This window comes from Mirounga angustirostris, unplaced genomic scaffold, assembly GCF_029215605.1.
Source record: "Mirounga angustirostris isolate CCGP_5_RB_7025 unplaced genomic scaffold, mMirAng1.0.hap1 SCAF_2, whole genome shotgun sequence".
NCBI lineage: Eukaryota > Metazoa > Chordata > Mammalia > Carnivora > Phocidae > Mirounga > Mirounga angustirostris.
In genome coordinates, this window is record NW_026991710.1 from 84,827,851 (window position 1) to 84,846,354 (window position 18,504).

Sequence of the window (18,504 nt, forward strand, 5' to 3'; positions counted from 1 at the left end):
TTCTTATAAACCACATGTTATCCTATATTTCTTTTTAAAGTTTTTTTTCTTTTCATATATGTTGCCCTCATTTTTTGTTAAGGTTAGTCATTCAATCATCTTATTTTAGATTTTGTGGCCATTATAAATAAGATCTTTTTTTTTCTCCTCATGCAGGATGTCCATAAAGTTCTACTGCAGTTTAAATTTTTGATCTATTCACTGCTACTTTATAGAAACAATTTGTAATGATATAACAGAGGAAATGTATCAAGATTTAAACAAAATTGTTAATGATTCATTTGTTCAAATTACTTTCTTCTCTATTCAATTAACAAACCTGATGTTATTATATTGGACAGCTATATCCAAGATGTTTTCAAATAGTGGTGAATAGGTTAAAAGTTTTTTCTTATGCCAAGTCTTGAGTTAAATACATTGTTGCATTTTATAGAATGTTTATATAATACCGAAAAGCAAATGAAAAAAAAACTCAAATGGTAAAAAGATTTTATGAATCTGTATTTTGCTTTCTTTCCCTATAGGTGTTATATAATGCCATAACCCAGAAAGTTATTTCTGGTATGCAGGAAAGATATTTATCTTTCCATAGATGCCTGGATCAATTTACACAGAATGTGGAGAAATTTGTTGCTTACTTCCTATCTTGAAACACTTTCTTCACTTTTGTGAAGAAATTGTAACCGCTGTCTGCACTCTATGTTGTACCTCCTTCCCGCCAACTTACTGGCTGCTCCATCTTGGTATCTTTTGGTTACTCCTTATCTCTTCCCCATTATGCTCATGTCTTCATCCGGTCTCATGACTTTTATATGCCGACAATTCCTCAAATTTATACCTTAAGTCTAGATCTCTCTTAGACTTACGTATACATACAACTGCTTCAGTCATATCTCAAGATGGGGGTCCCCAATAGCCATTTCAAATTCAACATGTCCAAAACTTAGTTTTGATTCAGCTCCCATAGTTTCAAAAACTTGCTCTTCTGAGAGTCTTTCCCATCTCCATAAATGGCAAGTCCATCCTTCTAGTTGTTCAAGCCCAAAACTCCGGAATCATCTCTGACTCCAAGAAATACGAGAGGAAGGGATGTGCGCCACTTCTGGGCCAGAGTCTTTAAGATTAGAGATTTTAAGATGATTTTCGCTTCTCCATCTGTCCCTTTCCTGTGAACCTGGGCATGGACAGTTTATAACTTGGCTTTAACCATGCAGATGAAAACAGCACCCGAGGGGGTGGTGGAGAAACAGGATGGGAGGGAAGTGAGCCTCTGAACGCCCATGCAGAATGGAGCCACCTGCCAACCTGGAACTCACACTTTTATATGAGATACTCCCTCTTGTTTGAGTTGCTGCAGTTTGGGTCCCTTTGTTGTAGCAGTTGGTATGTCACATTAACAAACACACCCTCCTGGATTCTATTTTCAAAGAGCAGCCTTTAAAAAAATTAAATCGGATCATTTTATCCTTTTGCCTCTGATGACTTCACATCTCACTCAAAATAAAAACCACAGTTCTTATAATGGACTGTCAGACCCTTTATGAGTTGACTCTCTGCTACTTTTCACCTTATTTCCCAACTCTATCTCCTTGCTCACTCTGCTCAGGAGACACTGGCTTTCTTGTTTCTTAAACATACCTACACTATTTGTGCTTTCCTTTGCCTGGAAGGCCCTTCCCCTACCACAAAGCTCACCCATTCCCCCACGTCATCTCCTCAGCTCCCCTTTATAAGATCCTATCTGATTCCCTCATGCTCCCACTTTCACTAGGTACCCACACAACCCTTGTCTAGCTTAATTTTTTCCCACCATACTTTTTACCATCTGACACACATATATACTTGCTTATTTTCTCTCTTCCTGAACCAGAATGTAAGCTCCTTGGAGGAAAGGAGGGGCATTTATTTCTTTCCATGGCTGTACACATGACATCTAGAGCAATGACCATCACATACCAGATACTCAACAAATCTATCTTGATCAAATAAAAATGTGATTCGATATATAAAATAATTACTCTCAAAAATTCTAAAGCTTTACAATTGATTTTCTTGGTTTTTAGCTTTACATTTAACAAAATTGAGATTGTTTTTTATTGCCTCTCTGTTTCATGTCTTATTGAATGAACCAGAACTTTTAGAACAATGTTAAAATGATGAAAGGAGCAGACATTCTTGACTTGTTCCAAATTCTAACTGAGATGAAGAGATAGAAAACTTAAGTGACTATTAGGGTCAGACTCAAGCAAAAGAAGTGTGAGAAGGGCTGGAGCTAAGACAAAAAGGAGTGGTAAGGATGTGATGAATGAAGGTGTGATGTGTGTAATGGCATTCAGGTCAAAGACAAATTACTGTTCTTCCTAAAGTAAACAGGTCAGATTCAGCCTAGAGGCTACCAGGTGGGGCTCAATAATGGGATTAAATAAAAAAAAAGAATTTTAAAATGTACTTATCTAATACAGAGCAAATACTTACATAAGCTTTTTTCCTAAAAAATACACATTTTAAACTATACAGAATATTTATATATCTTTTAAAAAATAATTTTTCTAGGAATATAGTAAATAATCATTATTTTACATGAAAATACACTTTTGCATTTCATTTCTAAATTTCCACTTGCTTTATTAAGCTTGAGGACTGAACTTCAGACATTACATAAGTAACAGGAAGTTCAAGTAAAAGATCGGAGTTCCAACCAAATTATCTGCCAAATTCAACAGTAAAAGAAAAAAAAAAAAACCCTCTTATTATAAAATGAGTTCTTTAAATTACCTGAAGTACTTGGATCATTTCTTTTGTTTTTTCAAGGCATTTATTTGATTCATTAACTTGTGCTTGAAGTTTTGCTATTATGTCATTAGTCATCTCAAGTTCTTTCTGCATCTTTATAATCTTGCTTTCCTTGTGCTTAGCGCTTTCTTGGGCTTCACGTAGTGAAGTTTCCAGCTCCTGAATTTTCTGTTAGAAAAAGCACACATATATGAGGTGTGCCATGCAGGCAGAATCACATTATATACATGTAAGACAAAGATGATCATATATAGGTATTAATGTTTCAGATTGTATTAACAAAGGATAGAAGAGAAACCAAATGTCACTTAATTTACATATGTGCTATTTTCTTTATTTAGAAGCTGATGATTTTTGGATTAAAAAAGACCCAAATTTTATATTATAAGGTTTAGTGATATTTTATTTACTGGTTAGTATGGTGCTAAGCATATTAAACGGCACTCACATTTTAAATTAACACCACTTAAAGGAAATACACTTGTTAACAGACTCTTTAAGTAATGCATATAATCTATCTTTCCCTTTACTTTTATTAACTAGTTTTTAAATACAGGTATGTGGAAAAATTCGAAGGCATATAATAAAAGGTAAGTTTCCCTGTCTCAGAACCCCAGCTGACCCTGTAGCAACTACTGAACTCTTTCAAGTGTATCTCTCCAGAAATTTTCTATGCCTATCTTAGCATTTGTGAATACACATTTATAAAAACAGTCAGTCATACATACAGTAGGAACATACTGAATATACAGTTTTTTTTTTTTTTAACCTGGCAATATATTTTCCAGATCTTTCCATTATCAACACATACAGATCTCTCCACCTTTTTATTTTCATGGATACATACATCCTGTTTCTTAGAGGTACTATAAATTAGTCAACCCATCAACCACTAATGAAGATCTAGGTTATTTCCAGTTTTTTGCAAGTAAAAAAATACCTGAATTTGTCCATATTTATAAGATTATTCACCCACACACACATATACAGGTTTTCCTAGAAAATGTCTGTTTCTTCTTGGCCCCATCCAGAATTTATTTTTGTTTAAGTGAGTGAGGTAGAAACCCAGATTTATTTTTTCTCAGTGGCTAGCTGGTTGTCTGGAATCAAACATTAAGTAAATCATCTTTTCCCCACCAAGTAGGCAGTTACCATTACCAAATACTGATTTCTCCTCCTTGGGTGTACTGGGGAACTCTACTCTGGTCCACTGCTCTATTTGTCTATTTCTGTATCATTACCAAACTGTTCTATGCTACTCTAATTTGTCATAATTATCAGAGTAAGAGCATACAATAATTATCTGATTTCCTGGGATTACTAAAGATGGAATTTCCTTCTGCTTCTTTATTGCTTCAGTAGATGGGTTTAGTATTTCTGCTATTTTTGTCTCCACCAGCTATTGAGGTCTGTAGGGATTAGCAAATCAATAAACTGTACTAGTGATCTTCTAGTTTCCATTGGTAATTGATTATTAAACTAGTGGTTGATGTTTTAAGTATTTATTTTGGTAAAAATGATAAATTGTAATTTACTCTTGGGTTCTTCACTAAGTCATTTTGTGAGCTAACAAAATAAAATAGCATATTTGCTTCACAATTCCCAAGTAAGGCTAGTTAATAAAATAACTGAATCATTCAAATAACATATTGATTCTTGGATACAGGTTAATATGCATAAAGATATTTGTTATATTTTTAGCCTCTTCCATTTTAATTTTGATATAACATTAACCAATATTAAAGACTTTGATGATAATTAGAGAAAATCTGAATTGCCCTTTCCCTCTAAGCTAGTTCTATAAATAGACAGATTATCGTTCAATAAAAAGTTACGATTAAAGAAATTTATAATGTACAGTAATAGCACTTTACACAGTATATGTATCTCTTAATCAAATTAAGCTATGAGTTACTTCTCTTTTATAATTTAAAGGGAAGATCTCATATAATATATATAGTTCTATAGTTATTTGAGTGATAGCCACAGTAGAACTAAATTTAAAAAAGCCCATCACACACACAAACATGGTCCATGTTCTCTAATACATTAGATACTATAATTTTGCTCTAAATGTTATATAAAATGCATCTTTAACTGATCAATTTGCAAAATAAAAAACATCTTCTAAGAAATCACATACCTCTGTCGTTAGTTTTGTGGCTCTTGATGTAACATGAAGGTTCTTATTGTTTTCTGTAGCAGAATCAACAAGGATACCAGACGTCAGGGAGATCTTCAAAGTTTGGTAGTTTTTAAATAGTTGTTCATTTTTCTCTTTCACTGATTTCAGGTCACGTTCCCATTCTCTGGCTATGGTAGCATTTCTTTCCTCAAACTCTGTAGATTCATTCATTATAGCCTATTGAATAGTAAAACACCATTATAACTCTAAAATGAATTACATATGAAAAATACTACGAAAACTACTAGAATTCTAGGACAAGGCATATGCTGAAATTCATTATTTAGGACATCCTAGAACAGTAATTTAAAAGAATGTGAACATTCTTTGTGGTTGGCATCAGTTCCTGAAATTTCAGAAGATGCTGGATGTTGATGATGAGACTAAAAGAAGAATAAGGACTGGAGAGGATTTGTATTGATTTGCAAGATGATAAATCTCACTTTATTGGATCAGTGCTAACATACGAAGCGGAAATCTGCAGAACTGTGCAGGTTAAAGTCACTACATATGTTATAACATTTATAATGTCATATACAAACATTAAATGACACGTAATGGCAGAGCAAATCCAGTAAACTTAACAGCTATCTATTTTCCTGTTTCATTTCAAACCTCAGTGTTTATAGGGAAAAGAATTCACTGACTTTTGGTAATTAATCTGAAAATCTTGTATTTCTGTGCAGGGAATAACACTCAATCACTACCCTCCTTTACACTGAAGGCTAACTCTGAAATTATTCATATTATCTTTTTACTTCCTAATTCTTAAGGGATGTACTTTTTGCTTTCATCATTAATGCCTTATTGGTTTTACCTATATCTTAAGGCACTTCTATCAGACTTGGATGCTAAATTAGTTGTGTTATTGCTGGCATTCTGGGCTCTCCTTGGTTCTGCACTACTGACCTCATACCGTATAAAGTTATCAATTCCTATTTTCAAGGTGCTGGAAGAAGCCATATATCTCTGCTCATCCACACAGTAGAAATCCCTACTTTCTATTCACAAGTAGGTCCTCAATATTACAAGAAAAACACTGAATTTTATGGGGATTGTCTTATTCAAATGTTGGTTTTTATGATTTTCCTCTGTTGATTGTGGACTTTTTTTTTTTTTTTTTTGAAGCAGCTCATTTACTATTTTGCTAGCTTGAGGTATTCAGCAAATGGGAATATCCACAGGAAAATATATTTTAAAAAATATTATCTATATTTCAGTGTGATTTAAGTATAGTTTTCAGATGAAATTAAAGTGTCAAAAAGGACCTACCCAAACATATGAAATATGAAACCAATTTTAGAAGATCTTTTTTTTAAATTAACATATAATGTATTATTTGTTTCAGGGGTACAGGTCTGTGATTCATCAGTCTTACACAATTCACAGTGCTCCCCATAGTACATACCCTCCCCCATGTCCATCACCCAGCCACCCCATCCCTCCCACCCCCCACCACTCCAGCAACCCTCAGTTTATTCCCTGAGATTGAGAGTCTCTTATGGTTTGTCTCCCTCTCTGGTTTCATCTTGTTTCATTTTTCCCTCCCTTCCCCTATGATCCTGTCTTGTTTCTCAAAATCCTCATATCAGTGAGGTCATATGATACTTGTTTTTCTCTGATTGACTTATTTCACTTAGCATAATACCCTCTAGTTCCACCCATGTCGTTGCAAATGGCAAGATTTCATTTTTGATGGCTGCATAATATTCCAGTGTGTGTGTGTGTGCGCGTGTGTGCGCGTGTGTACCACATCTTCTTTATCCATTCATTTGTTGATGGACATCTAGGCTCTTTCCATAGTTTGGCTATTGTGGACATTGTTGCTATAAACATTGGGGTGCATGTGCCCCTTCGGATCACTACATTTGTATCTTTGGGGTAAATACCCAGTAGTGCAATTGCTGGGTCGTAGGGTAGCTCTATTTTCAACTTTTTGAGGAACCTCCATACTATTTTCCAGAGTGGCTGCACCAGCTTGCATTCCCACCAACAGTGTAGGAGGGTTCCCCTTTCTCTGCATCCCCACCAACATCTGTTGTTTCCTGACTTGTTAATTTTAGCCATTCTGACTGGTGTGAGGTGGTATCTCATTGAGGTTTTGATTTGGATTTCCCTGATTGGATACTAGCCCTTAATCTGATATGTCATTTGCAAATATCTTCTCCCATTCTGTCGGTTGTCTTTTGGTTTTGTTGACTGTTTCCTTTGCTGTGCAAAAGCTTTTTATCTTGATGAAGTCCCAATAGTTCATTTTTGCCCTTGCTTCCCTTGCCTTTGGTGATGTTTCTAGGAAGAAGTTCCTGTGGCTGAAGTCGAAGAGGTTGCTGCCTGTGTTCTCCTCAAGGATATTGATGGGTTCCTGTCTCACATTTAGGTCTTTCATCCATTTTGAGTCTATTTTGTGTGTGGTATAAGGAAATGGTTCAGTTTCATTCTGCATGTGGCTGTCCAAATTTCCCAACACCGTTTGTTGAACAGACTGTCTTTTTTTCCACTGGACATTCTTTCCTGCTTTGTCGAAGATTAGTTGACCATAGAGTTGAGGGTCCATTTATGGGCTCTCTATTCTGTTCCATTGATCTATGTGTCTGTTTTTGTGCCAGGACCATACTGTCTTGATGTTTACTAGAAGCTCTATTATTAATCTAGCTCCCTTTGCTCCAGCTGCATATACAACAAGCAACTTTCTGACTACTGTATATTTTACTAGGTATATGAGACAGGGATTACTTCAGAGAGCAGAATGAATATTCTGATCAGTGGAAAGTAAAACAAACTAACAAGCTTGTCTTAAGCCATGTTGGTTCTTGTGAATCTGTACAATGGAGCCAGTCACTTTGGGAACAATGCTATACACCACATCTCTGAACCTCAGAGTTGAAGAATGGGTGCATAAGCAGTGATACCACCAAGAAGAAAAGCACATCTCAGTGAGGTCGCTGGACAGGCTTGTGTATGGCATGGCCACAGCTGCTGCCTGTAGCCCTGACAGGCTCGTCTCACTCTGTCTGAGGCTACTTGGGGGAATGGCTCAAATTCTCCAGAAGCAGGGAGAAGTGAGAAAGGAAAGAGCATTCAAGATTCCCTAAGGGGAAATTGATTATTACACCCCAAGATTTTATCTTCTTTACAAGTGTAAGTGAATATTTTTAATTATCTTTTTTTTTTTAAAAGATTTTATTCATTTATTTGAGAGAATGAGATAGAGAGAGCATGAGAGAGGGGAGGGTCAGAGGGAGAAGCAGACTCCCTGCCGAGCAGGGAGCCCGATGCGGGACTCGATCCCGGGACTCCAGGATCATGACCTGAGCCGAAGGCAGTCGCTTAACCAACTGAGCCACCCAGGCGCCCTATTTTTAATTATCTTAAGGAAGCACACATAACATGTTAGAGGAAGAACATGTTTTACCCAAATTTTTCCCCCAATTTTTTTCAAACAAAAAAATAAAGTATATACAAACAAAGCCGCATATCTAAGATTAAGTTGCTTAAAGTCTTTTTTTTAAGAAAAAGGTAGAAAAATTAGAGCAAACAACAAGAAGAATGAGGTAGCACACACACAAAAATCACTACTTACAATTATTTTGTTATTATAGAAGTTATTCACTTGACAAATCTTATCATTTTCTTTCTGGATGCCATTTTTAAGATTTTCTATATCAAAATGAGTATTCAACCATTCTTCCAAAAACTGGGTCATTTCTTTCCTATTACTTAGAACTTGCTGAAATTCAGTCTTTATGCAGTGGAAGTCATTTTCTGAAAGATCTTTGAGAATTTCCTGTTTGAAAAATAAGTATTCAATCGCCTGAGCATTGAGTTTTTATCTAAATATCATACATAAGGGGGAAACACCTTACTAAACTCTCATTCTTAATATTTTGAGTATTTTGAAATAAACACAATTCTAATTTATTTTAGTTGTATTAGAAATATAATCCTAATTTAAAACTTTGTTCTAGTTATTTGAATAATAAAAACCTGGCAGTATAAGCTATGTAAGGAATGTCTACGAATTCTGCCTGTTAGAATTAAAAACCACCAAAACTATCTGTGACTACTAATCACACATACGCAGTGCTGCTGCATGTAGCTTTTCTGTGCACCCAGGCCTTACATGCACGTTGGGAACTGGATGCCAGCCTCACACTGCTGGGTGAGAGCAAGACACTCCATGGGGAGTTGTTGTAATAACATTGTTCCTGACTCCCAGCTGCAGATCTAGGACATTTTAGAAAGCATTCGGAAACTTATTCTGGGGTTCTATGAATTCCCACTTATTGGGACTCAATCTATTTTTCTGTATCTGTGGAGTCCTGAAAAGCTGCTGGCTAATCCATTACGTGGCGCTCTTCACATCTGGCCAGCGGTCACCCTGCAACCTATTTTTAATTTCTGGAAAATGAAAATGGCTCTCAGCACATGCAAAAGTACCTACTCTATATAAGAAAAAGGCTTAAAATCTAATTAAACCATTTAAAATAAACTATACCTCAATATGTAGATCCATATTCTTGCTCAATTTGAGGTCCGTGAATTCTCTGGATGGTACATCATAATCTTGTTGAAGCTGCTGTATTTTAATTAGCAGTTCATTTTGCTTTTCCACTTCATCAATAAAAACTACTTCAAATTTATTGATGGATTCATGTTGTTCTTCCTTTATCTTTGTAACATGGCTTAACACATACTTGTAGAAAAACATTAAACAAATTGGGAAATGAACCTTTTATCACATTTAGAGGAAATTTTAAACCCTCAAGACAAAGAGGTGGGATGGCATATCTTATTTATCTATATCCTCTGGTCAATGAGGAAGAAGGAAAGAGCCTCTCTCTATCCCCAATTTTTTCCTCTCAGTATCTTGGGAGAATAACTTCCAGACTTCAAGTTCCTTATTTCGGATTCCCTACTGGCTACATACACCTCATGGATGTCCTACAATTACCTCTGATTCACTGTTAAAATGGAACATAATCTCTTTCCCTATAAACTCACATTTCTCTTCTGCTCACTTTTTGGTTAACTGTGTCACCAATCATGCAGGTATCCCAGCTAGACGCCTGAGGTTCATTTTCAACATCCCTCTCCTGCCTACCTTCGTTGGGTAATCAGTGTGGGTATACCAGCCTCAAGATTTACTTCTCACATGTAGTTAGATGTTTGACATCAAGGTGACAATAATTTGAATGCCATATGTTCCATGGACCTCCTGGATAAATTCTGGATATCTGATTGCCAGTCAGAATAGCAGGGCCTGAGAGGCAATCTACCTAGAAAAGACAGACACCAACTCCCTACTTCCTCAATCTCCCACCACTCCTTAACCTTTTATAATCTGGCTCTTCCCTAACCACTCAATTAAAACTGCTCTGACAAAGGTCAACAATAAGCTCTATTATCAACGAATTGAGGGCATCTCTTCAATTCATATTCTGGCTGTCTGAAGTATCTGCCACTCTTGACCATTTCATCTTTGACATGCCGTCCTCCACTGACTTGAGCAATAGCACTTTTGCTTGATTTTCTCCTGTCTCTTTGTCATTTCCAACCTCAAACCCATTTGTTGCTCTCTTTTCTGCTACGGCCTCTTGAAAATTTATCTTTTCCAGAGTTCTTATCTTATCCTAAGGCTCTTATTTTTCTATTATGCTTTCTGGGTGACCTTACTCACACATGTATTATCTAGCATGTATATGCTGATGAATTCCAAACCTTTATCTTTAGTCCTGACTTGTCTCCAGACAAACGCCAGACTCATATAAGTGCCTACTTGTTTTTCTTCTTGAATGCTCCATCATGGGTATTTCTACCTCAAAACATCTCAAACTAAACACCTGATTGCTTCTCCTGCCTTGCCTGCCTTGCTCCTCTTTCTTTTTTGTCAGTTAATGGTACCACTCTCCACAAACCTGGCTACGCCCAAATTCTGGCATTCAATCTAAGCAGCTCCCTCCTTACCTCACTATCAATCATGTGAACCTACTATTTTAAGCTGCTGAATATTTAATTTCTTTTATCCTCCCCGTGCCTATGAATCCTTTTCTAGTAGTACGGTCACCTGTAATATCTAACTTGGACAACTATAACTGCCTCTTGTCTCTTCTCTCTGCCACAAACTCATCGCTTTTCTACGGTGAAGTAGCTAAAATGGTAATCTGATCATGCTACTGCTACCACTTAAAAATAATGGCCCCAGGGCTCCCCATCACCTGCAAAATGAACTCTGAGCATTATTGCTTGAGTCCAGCTTCTACTGTGATCCCATTTTCTGTAATTCTTTATCTGGTTTGTCATACAACCTGCACGTGCTTCTGTCACTACACTTACTAGCTGCTTATATGTTTGCCTCATGTACTAGACTAGGAGATTTCTGAGATATTATTCCTATCTGTCTCTCAAGCACCCCAAGATGGTAGTATCTAGGCTCACAGGCAGAGCTCAAGTTTTGTTGAATGAACAGGTCCTAGAGGCACAGTGGATCCTGCACATACTATTCTGAGATGCACATAGTCTTTAATTCAGCAGTAAATACACTAAATAGCAAATATGCTAACTCCCAAAGTAGGACTTAAATGTACTGATGTTAAAACTAAAATTTATAGCAATATTTACAAAGATATTACTAAAAAAGGTAGTACCTGAAGTTTCTTCATGACTCTGTGGAATTCCATTGAACATCTTTGGTTTGCAGTGAGAAGTTTTTGAATTTGTTTGATTTGTGGATATGGAAGTGAGAGGTTTGCTTTTACTCTAACTGAAAGGTCTTTTTGGGTTTCAACTTCTTTCTCCAAGTCAAGGGATAGTCTATTTAAGCACTCATAATGATTATACATCTCTGAGTATCTCTTCAGAAGCTCCTAAGGAAAATTAGAAATCATTCAGTTTAACAATTCATCCTGATTTAATAACAAATAGTCCTTGACCTAGAATTGTTTTTTTCTTTTAATTTTTAAATTTATTTTACTTTTAAATGTAAATTCAATTAATTAACATATAATGTATTATTTGTTTCAGGGGTACAGGTCTGTGATTCATCAGTCTTATATAATACCCAGTGCTCATTACAACACATACCTTCTCCATTGTCCATCATCCAGTTACCCCATCCTTCCACCCCCTTCCCTCCAGCAACCCTCAGTTTGTTCCCTATCATTAGGAGTCTCTTATGGTTTGTCTCCCTCTCTGGTTCATCTTCTTTCATTTTTTCCTCTCTTCCCCTATGATCCTTGCCCTAAAATTGTAACCAAATTTATGCTTTAACATTTTCTGTATTACAGAAACAAATTAAGATCTTTATGTTTTTTAAAAAAAGGAAACTCTTATTGTTGATTTTGGATTATAGAAATAATATTTAATTACTGTGAAAATTTTAAAAATTTAAACAAATGTAACAAAGAAAACCAGAAACAACCACGGTTATCACTTTGATACATTTTCTTTTACTTTTCTGAGCATTCATGAATTAAATGACCATCTACAAAGAGTGAGGATAAATATGAGGGAATTCAATCTAGTATGTGTTATAGTTCAAGACTGAATGCTGGCTCATGTTTACAGTAGGCAATGTGAGTTTGCAGGTCAAACAAGTGACGAAGAATCAAGCTAGCTATTTGCCAGTTTGGTGAAGCCTCTTTACACATTTCTACTTATCTGCCTAGAATCTGAGTTTTCTAACTTTTTATCAGAGTTAGAGTTCAGGTTCTATCTCTGCTACTTCCTGACTAGGGAAATCATTGAGCCATTTTCCCAACTACACAATGATGATTGACACAAAGTTTTCTAGGGGAAAGTAAATATTATAGTATATCTCTATCTATGTAATCTGTAAAATATATACAGACATTATGGCTTAAGGGAAATAAAATTATATTTGTAAAAATGTTTCCATATACAAGTTTTAAACTTATACCCGATTTCAAATCCTGATTCTACCAGCCATGTGACCTTGGGCACCTATTAAACTTCCTCTTCAAGCCTCATTTGTAAATGGGGCAATAAGCAAAGCATCCGGTATATTAGTGCATTTGGCAGACACTCAGTAAGCCTGGCCTCTGAGCTCAAATGACTAGAGGCCACACAGGGGACACACCGGTCAAAGTACAGGTGGAGGAACACAGTAGTTCAAATTGCTAGTCATATAAGAAATAACATGTTTAATTCAGGGTGCTAAATAATAGAACAAGGGGCTGCTGACAATAATGAGCTTCCTTTTTAAAAACTTAAGGAAAAGCTAGCTATTCATTCATCTGGGATGTTGGAAAGGGGATTCTTGCCTTTGGTCTTAGTATGAATCACATTATGATATGGAACAGCACTGTGTAGTCACTCATTTGTACTTTTAAAACATATTCTGATAGGAATGTGCTAAGTGACATAAAAACACACACAAAAAGTCTTTAGGGATCTTGCATTTGGAGAGCAGTGACAATTAATCGTGCTGGCCTTTTCCCTCAGCATATATTCAGAATCCAAATATTTCCCACTGTTTCCACTGATACTTCTTTAGGCTGAGCCACCATCATCTTGGCCTGGATTATTGAACTTAGTCTCTCAAATGTTCTTCCTGCTTCCACTCTGTCCATTTTCAACACAACAATCAGAGTCATCCCTTTAAAATGTAAGTCAGATCATGTCTCTCTCATGGTCAAAACCCTCCAATAGATCTCCATTTCACTCAGACTAAAACCCAAAGATCTTTTAAGGCCCCACAGCTTGCGTCTTCCCTATGAGCTCTCTGACCTGATTTCTTATTAGCTTTCCCCCTTCTTGATGCTCCTGGAACCCACCAGGCAGTCTTCTGCCTCAGGAGCTTTGTACTCGCTATTTTTTCTTCTCATCCTGTTCTTCCCTCAGCCAGCTATATGGCTTAATACACCTATACTAGATTAATAGAATTTAAAAAAACATTGAGCATTATCTATTTATTCATTCCACAGACGTTCCTTGGATTCCATTTAGGCCTTTGGAGGAGTACCAATATTCATTTGTAATTTTAACATAGGGCACTTACTTTTATCCTAGAGCACTTTTCTCTCAGGCTTTCTGTGAGGTGGTGTCTTTCATTACATTGTGACTGTTTTTCGTATTTTACTACCCCTTTATGGTTCTGTTGGTCCTATGTTGGTACAAAGAAATAAACAAGGCTTCAACTATAACTACGTTCACATATAATGTCCATACGCTTTTCCAATTACATTTTTTCACATCATTTCAATAATGGAATTATAAGCTTGTAACTCAAAAACGAAGTTAAAAATGGCCAGAAAATGATTAACAGTACCATTAAGTATTGTAGTGAATGGCCTCAACTCATTGAGAAAAAATGTGGAAGAACCACATATTTTTTGAGATGGGATTTATTCTTATAACTGTCAGAGTTGAAAACTAGATATTAGATTTACATCTGATTCTTACGATTCTAAGTTTCCGAGTCAGAATTAGTCTCTGAATTGCTGCCAAATAGTACACTAGCAAAACCACCTGAAATATCTCTATTCATACTCTTCCCAGCACCTTGGAACACAAAATGTGTATCCTGTTACATTTTGTACTTTTTGATTAGAAGTATAAAACAAAACGTTTTCTCCCATTTATTCACTACAGTACTTAGAAGAATGACTAATAAATATTTGTTGAATGAATTAAATTTCTTTATGAATTTCATTAGGGTCCACATAAGGATGGTTCCCAAGTGTACATGTTTCTATTGATAATGCAAATGATTCAGTCTTCTACTCTTGTTGAATTATGAGAATAAAAAAAAGATTTTTCTAGATTTTATACAATTTCTTATTTGTCTGAATTTTATGTTATTTTCTAGAGGGTACAACTGGGTTTTTTAAGACGTGATTCTGAACATGTAAAGACAGTTACACTGCCTGAAGTTCCTTCCCCTGTGTGTCTGGCCGCTGAGAAGAGAGCAGGCCTAAAACTCCGTCATGGGGACGCAGAGAAATCTAGTCCTTCAGATGTTTTTCTACGAGGATAATGCCATTTCCTGGTTTAAAAAAGCCTTTTAAAAATTACATGAAAGAAAATGGTCTGCTTTATGTAACAAATCTTTTCTTAAAAATAAATAATTAAAATGTTATTTTCTGAAAAATATTTTGGCTTCTTTTAAAACTGTATCTTCTATTTGTGTGAAAAATTATAGTAATACTTTTCCCATCATCCTTTACTGTTTGTAGAAATTTCCAAAAAGAGAAAAAAAAAAAAACAACCCCACAAACCCCCTCCCCGCAAAACAAAAGAAACCAAGCAAACCCAAAAACCCCACAACAACAAAACCAAATTATTCCCCTTTCCAAAAAAGCTTGATTCTTATAGACAGTTACTAAATAAGGGAAGATTCTGAACTCACTCTAGCTATCATTTCTCTTAAGGTTTCCCTGAATTGGTCTCTTTCCATTTTGAGAGACTCTTTTATCTTTCTTAGCTCATCTCTTTCTTTAGCTAAAATTCTTATTTCTTCAAGGCTTTTATGAAGTTTCTTAGTCAAGTGTAAGTTATCCATTTCCACAGTTTGCATAGATAAATTTTGGGCCTCAAACTGCTGCTTCAATTGTTCCATTTTGTTTATATTTTTATGAGTTTTATTGACATCTTCTTTCATTTTAAGAAGTCGAAGCTCTTTTTTCTGAAGTTCTTGTATCTTGAGATAATTATAAAACAAGTTAGAATGCAAACAGAATTCCTCCAAGGAAGGAAAACAGTGTCTACTGGCTATATACGTACATCTATTATCTCTATCTATATATATCTGTATCCATATTTTTTCTCATTCCACAAATGATTTTGGACAGTTACTCCCCAAAGAACAAAACAACACATACCTTTTTCTGTAATTCATCTTTAGATTTATTTAAATCCTTTTGAATATTTGAAATCTGAGCTGTCTTTTCTGAAACTCTCTCTCTGAATTTATCAATAGTTTCTTGGTGTTCTTTCAAATGCATGTGAGCAATTTTTAGTTCCTGTTGTGTCTCCGAATCCTTTATTAGAAGAAATTGAGAAATGTCATGATATCAAGGCACATTACCTTTCCTTAATGATGAACCAGCTTAACAAAATCTTAAAAAACGCATGTTCATAGTTCAAAACAACCAGCACACTGCCCCCAGATTAGAACCGTACAGAAGGATATAAACTAAAGTCCCTGTCCCTAGCCTCCCCCATCCTCGTTGGGCTGCTTGGTGATCTCTGCCGCTGCTTTCCTCCCTCTCATACCACTTGGTGATTATTCTAAATCAGTAACACATAAAAAGGGCCCATTCTCGAGCTTAGAAATCCATTATACAGATGTACCCTACTTAGCCAGTGCCTTATTGGTAGACACTTGGATTACTTCTAGATTTTTGTCAGCAGTAACAATGTTGCAGTGAATGCAGCTGTATTTCTGTCCAAATGTGTGAATGTATTGGTAGGATAAATTACTACAGGTGGAATCGCTGTAGCAGATATATATGCTGACAAATCTTTAATAAAACAGTGTCAAACTGTCTCCCTAAAAGGTTGTGACATTTACATTTTCACCAACAGTATTATAAGAAGGAAGCTTCTGGTATTAACAACACATTTACTGGATAGGTAGAAAGAGCACAACTCACTCTAGCTTTGGTTTCCTGTAGGTTTGCCTGGAGCTGGTCTCTCTCCAATTTCAGATTATCTCTTTCTTTCATTACAGATTTCATTTCTTCAAGGTTTTCATGAAGCTTCTGAGCCAAATTTAAATTCTCCATTTCTATTTTATCCATAGTTAAACTTTGGGCCTTGAATTGTTTCTTCAATCGCTCTATTTCAGACATTTTTTTCTGTGACTCACTGACATCTTCTTTTAACTTAAAAAGCTGATGTTCATTTGCCTTAAGTTGTTGAATCTTAAGATAATCATAAAATAACGTGTTAGGAATAAGACAGTTTTTTTTTTTTTTTTAAAGATTTTATTTATTTATTTGAGAGAGAGAGAATGAGAGACAGAGAGCATGAGAGGGAGGAGGGTTAGAGGGAGAAGCAGACTTCCCGCCGAGCAGGGAGCCCGATGCGGGACTCGATCCCGGGACTCCAGGATCATGACCTGAGCCAAAGGCAGTCGCTTAACCAACTGAGCCACCCAGGCGCCCAGGAATAAGACAGTTTTTAAGGGAAGGATAGTTTCTAAATTGATTAAGACAACAGTCTTCCTATGTTGCTCATTAATATTCTGCAAAATTTCACACAAAATTTATTTTCTTTTGGGGTATAACATATATAAGTACATTAATCTTAAGTGTATAGCTTAATTATTCTTGATGTAGGTATACATCTATATAATTATAACCCAGACTAAAATTTAAAACATGTCTAGCACCCCAATGTTCCTGTATGCCCCCCCTCCTAGAGCTAAACACTATTCCGAACTTTTTCATCCTAGATGAGTCTTGCCTGTTTTTGAACTTATAAATCACAATGTATTTATCCATTCTCCTATAGATAGACATTTTACTTGTTTTCCATTTTTTGCTGTTATGATTATAGAACTGTTATGAGCATTCTTGTACATAACTTTATGTGGAAGTATGCATTTTTTCCTCTTAGGTACATACTCAAGGAACAGAAATGCTGAGCTACAGGCAGGTGTATGTTCAGCACTAGTAAAACTGCCAAGATGTTTTCCAATGTGGCTAAACCATTTTACATCCCCAAGGGAGCTTACACACAAATAAATCAAATATCCAAACCAAGCATATTCTCCATACCTTTTCTTGTAATTTAGCATTTGAATTTTCTAAATCCATCTGCATATTTGATATTTCATCTGTCTTCTCAGAAACAAGGCCTCTGAGTTTATCAATAGTTTCCTGGTGCTCTTTCACATGCATGTAAGCAATTCTTAGTTCCTCTTGTTTTTCCAGCTCCTTTATCATTAGAGAAATTTTAAGAATGGTGACACAGCTTAATATTAACTAGTATTTTTTTTTTCTGAAAGTGATTTATTTCCTTAGGATAAATAATAAAACTATTACTTCTTATTCTACATCTTTGTTGTTAGGAAGTTATAAGCTTTCCCTGCCTCCCTTTCCCTGTCCTCACCTCCCCACAACCTACTCCTACTGTTGAGAGGCAAACACATGATCCATATACTATTCTACAGCTTGCTTTTTCTTCTAAGAGTGATTTGGGCTTCCAAATTAGGACATTCAAATCTATTTCTTCTTTTCTTTCTCTTTCTCTCCTTTCTCTCTCTTCTTTCTTTCTTTCCTTTCTCTCTCTTTCTTTTTCTTTCTTTCTCTTTCTTTCTATGTGTTGTATAGTATTCTGATATATCACTCATATTTACCCAGTTTCCTTCTCATGGACATTTAGATTGTTTCCCACTTTTTATTACAAATTGTTACAATGAACAACCTTGTGGTGTATGTGTGTTTGTGTACGTATATAAATATACATGTTGGATGAAGTCTACAAAAAAAATACTGGTTACAGAATTTGACATTTTTAGAACAATATCAAATTACCTGCCTGAAAGTCTGTATCAGTTCACT

The 18,504-nt window shown here is 35.7% G+C and overlaps 1 protein-coding gene across 3 annotated transcripts in view; it reads right to left on the bottom strand.

Annotated features, from left to right (window-relative positions):
- Positions 1-18,504, bottom strand: part of CENPE (centromere protein E) — an 89,150-nt gene that overhangs the window by 14,500 nt on the left and 56,146 nt on the right. For all 3 annotated transcript variants that reach the window (XM_064584922.1, XM_064584921.1, XM_064584920.1), the window contains 9 exons: positions 17,719-17,877; positions 16,591-16,860; positions 15,817-15,975; positions 13,995-14,099; positions 11,623-11,841; positions 9,474-9,671; positions 8,559-8,762; positions 4,937-5,155; positions 2,776-2,961 (listed from right to left, as the gene is read on the bottom strand). In XM_064584922.1, coding sequence (XP_064440992.1) covers positions 2,776-2,961; positions 4,937-5,155; positions 8,559-8,762; positions 9,474-9,671; positions 11,623-11,841; positions 13,995-14,099; positions 15,817-15,975; positions 16,591-16,860; positions 17,719-17,877 — 1,719 coding nt within the window. The remainder of the gene's footprint in view (positions 1-2,775; positions 2,962-4,936; positions 5,156-8,558; positions 8,763-9,473; positions 9,672-11,622; positions 11,842-13,994; positions 14,100-15,816; positions 15,976-16,590; positions 16,861-17,718; positions 17,878-18,504) is intronic.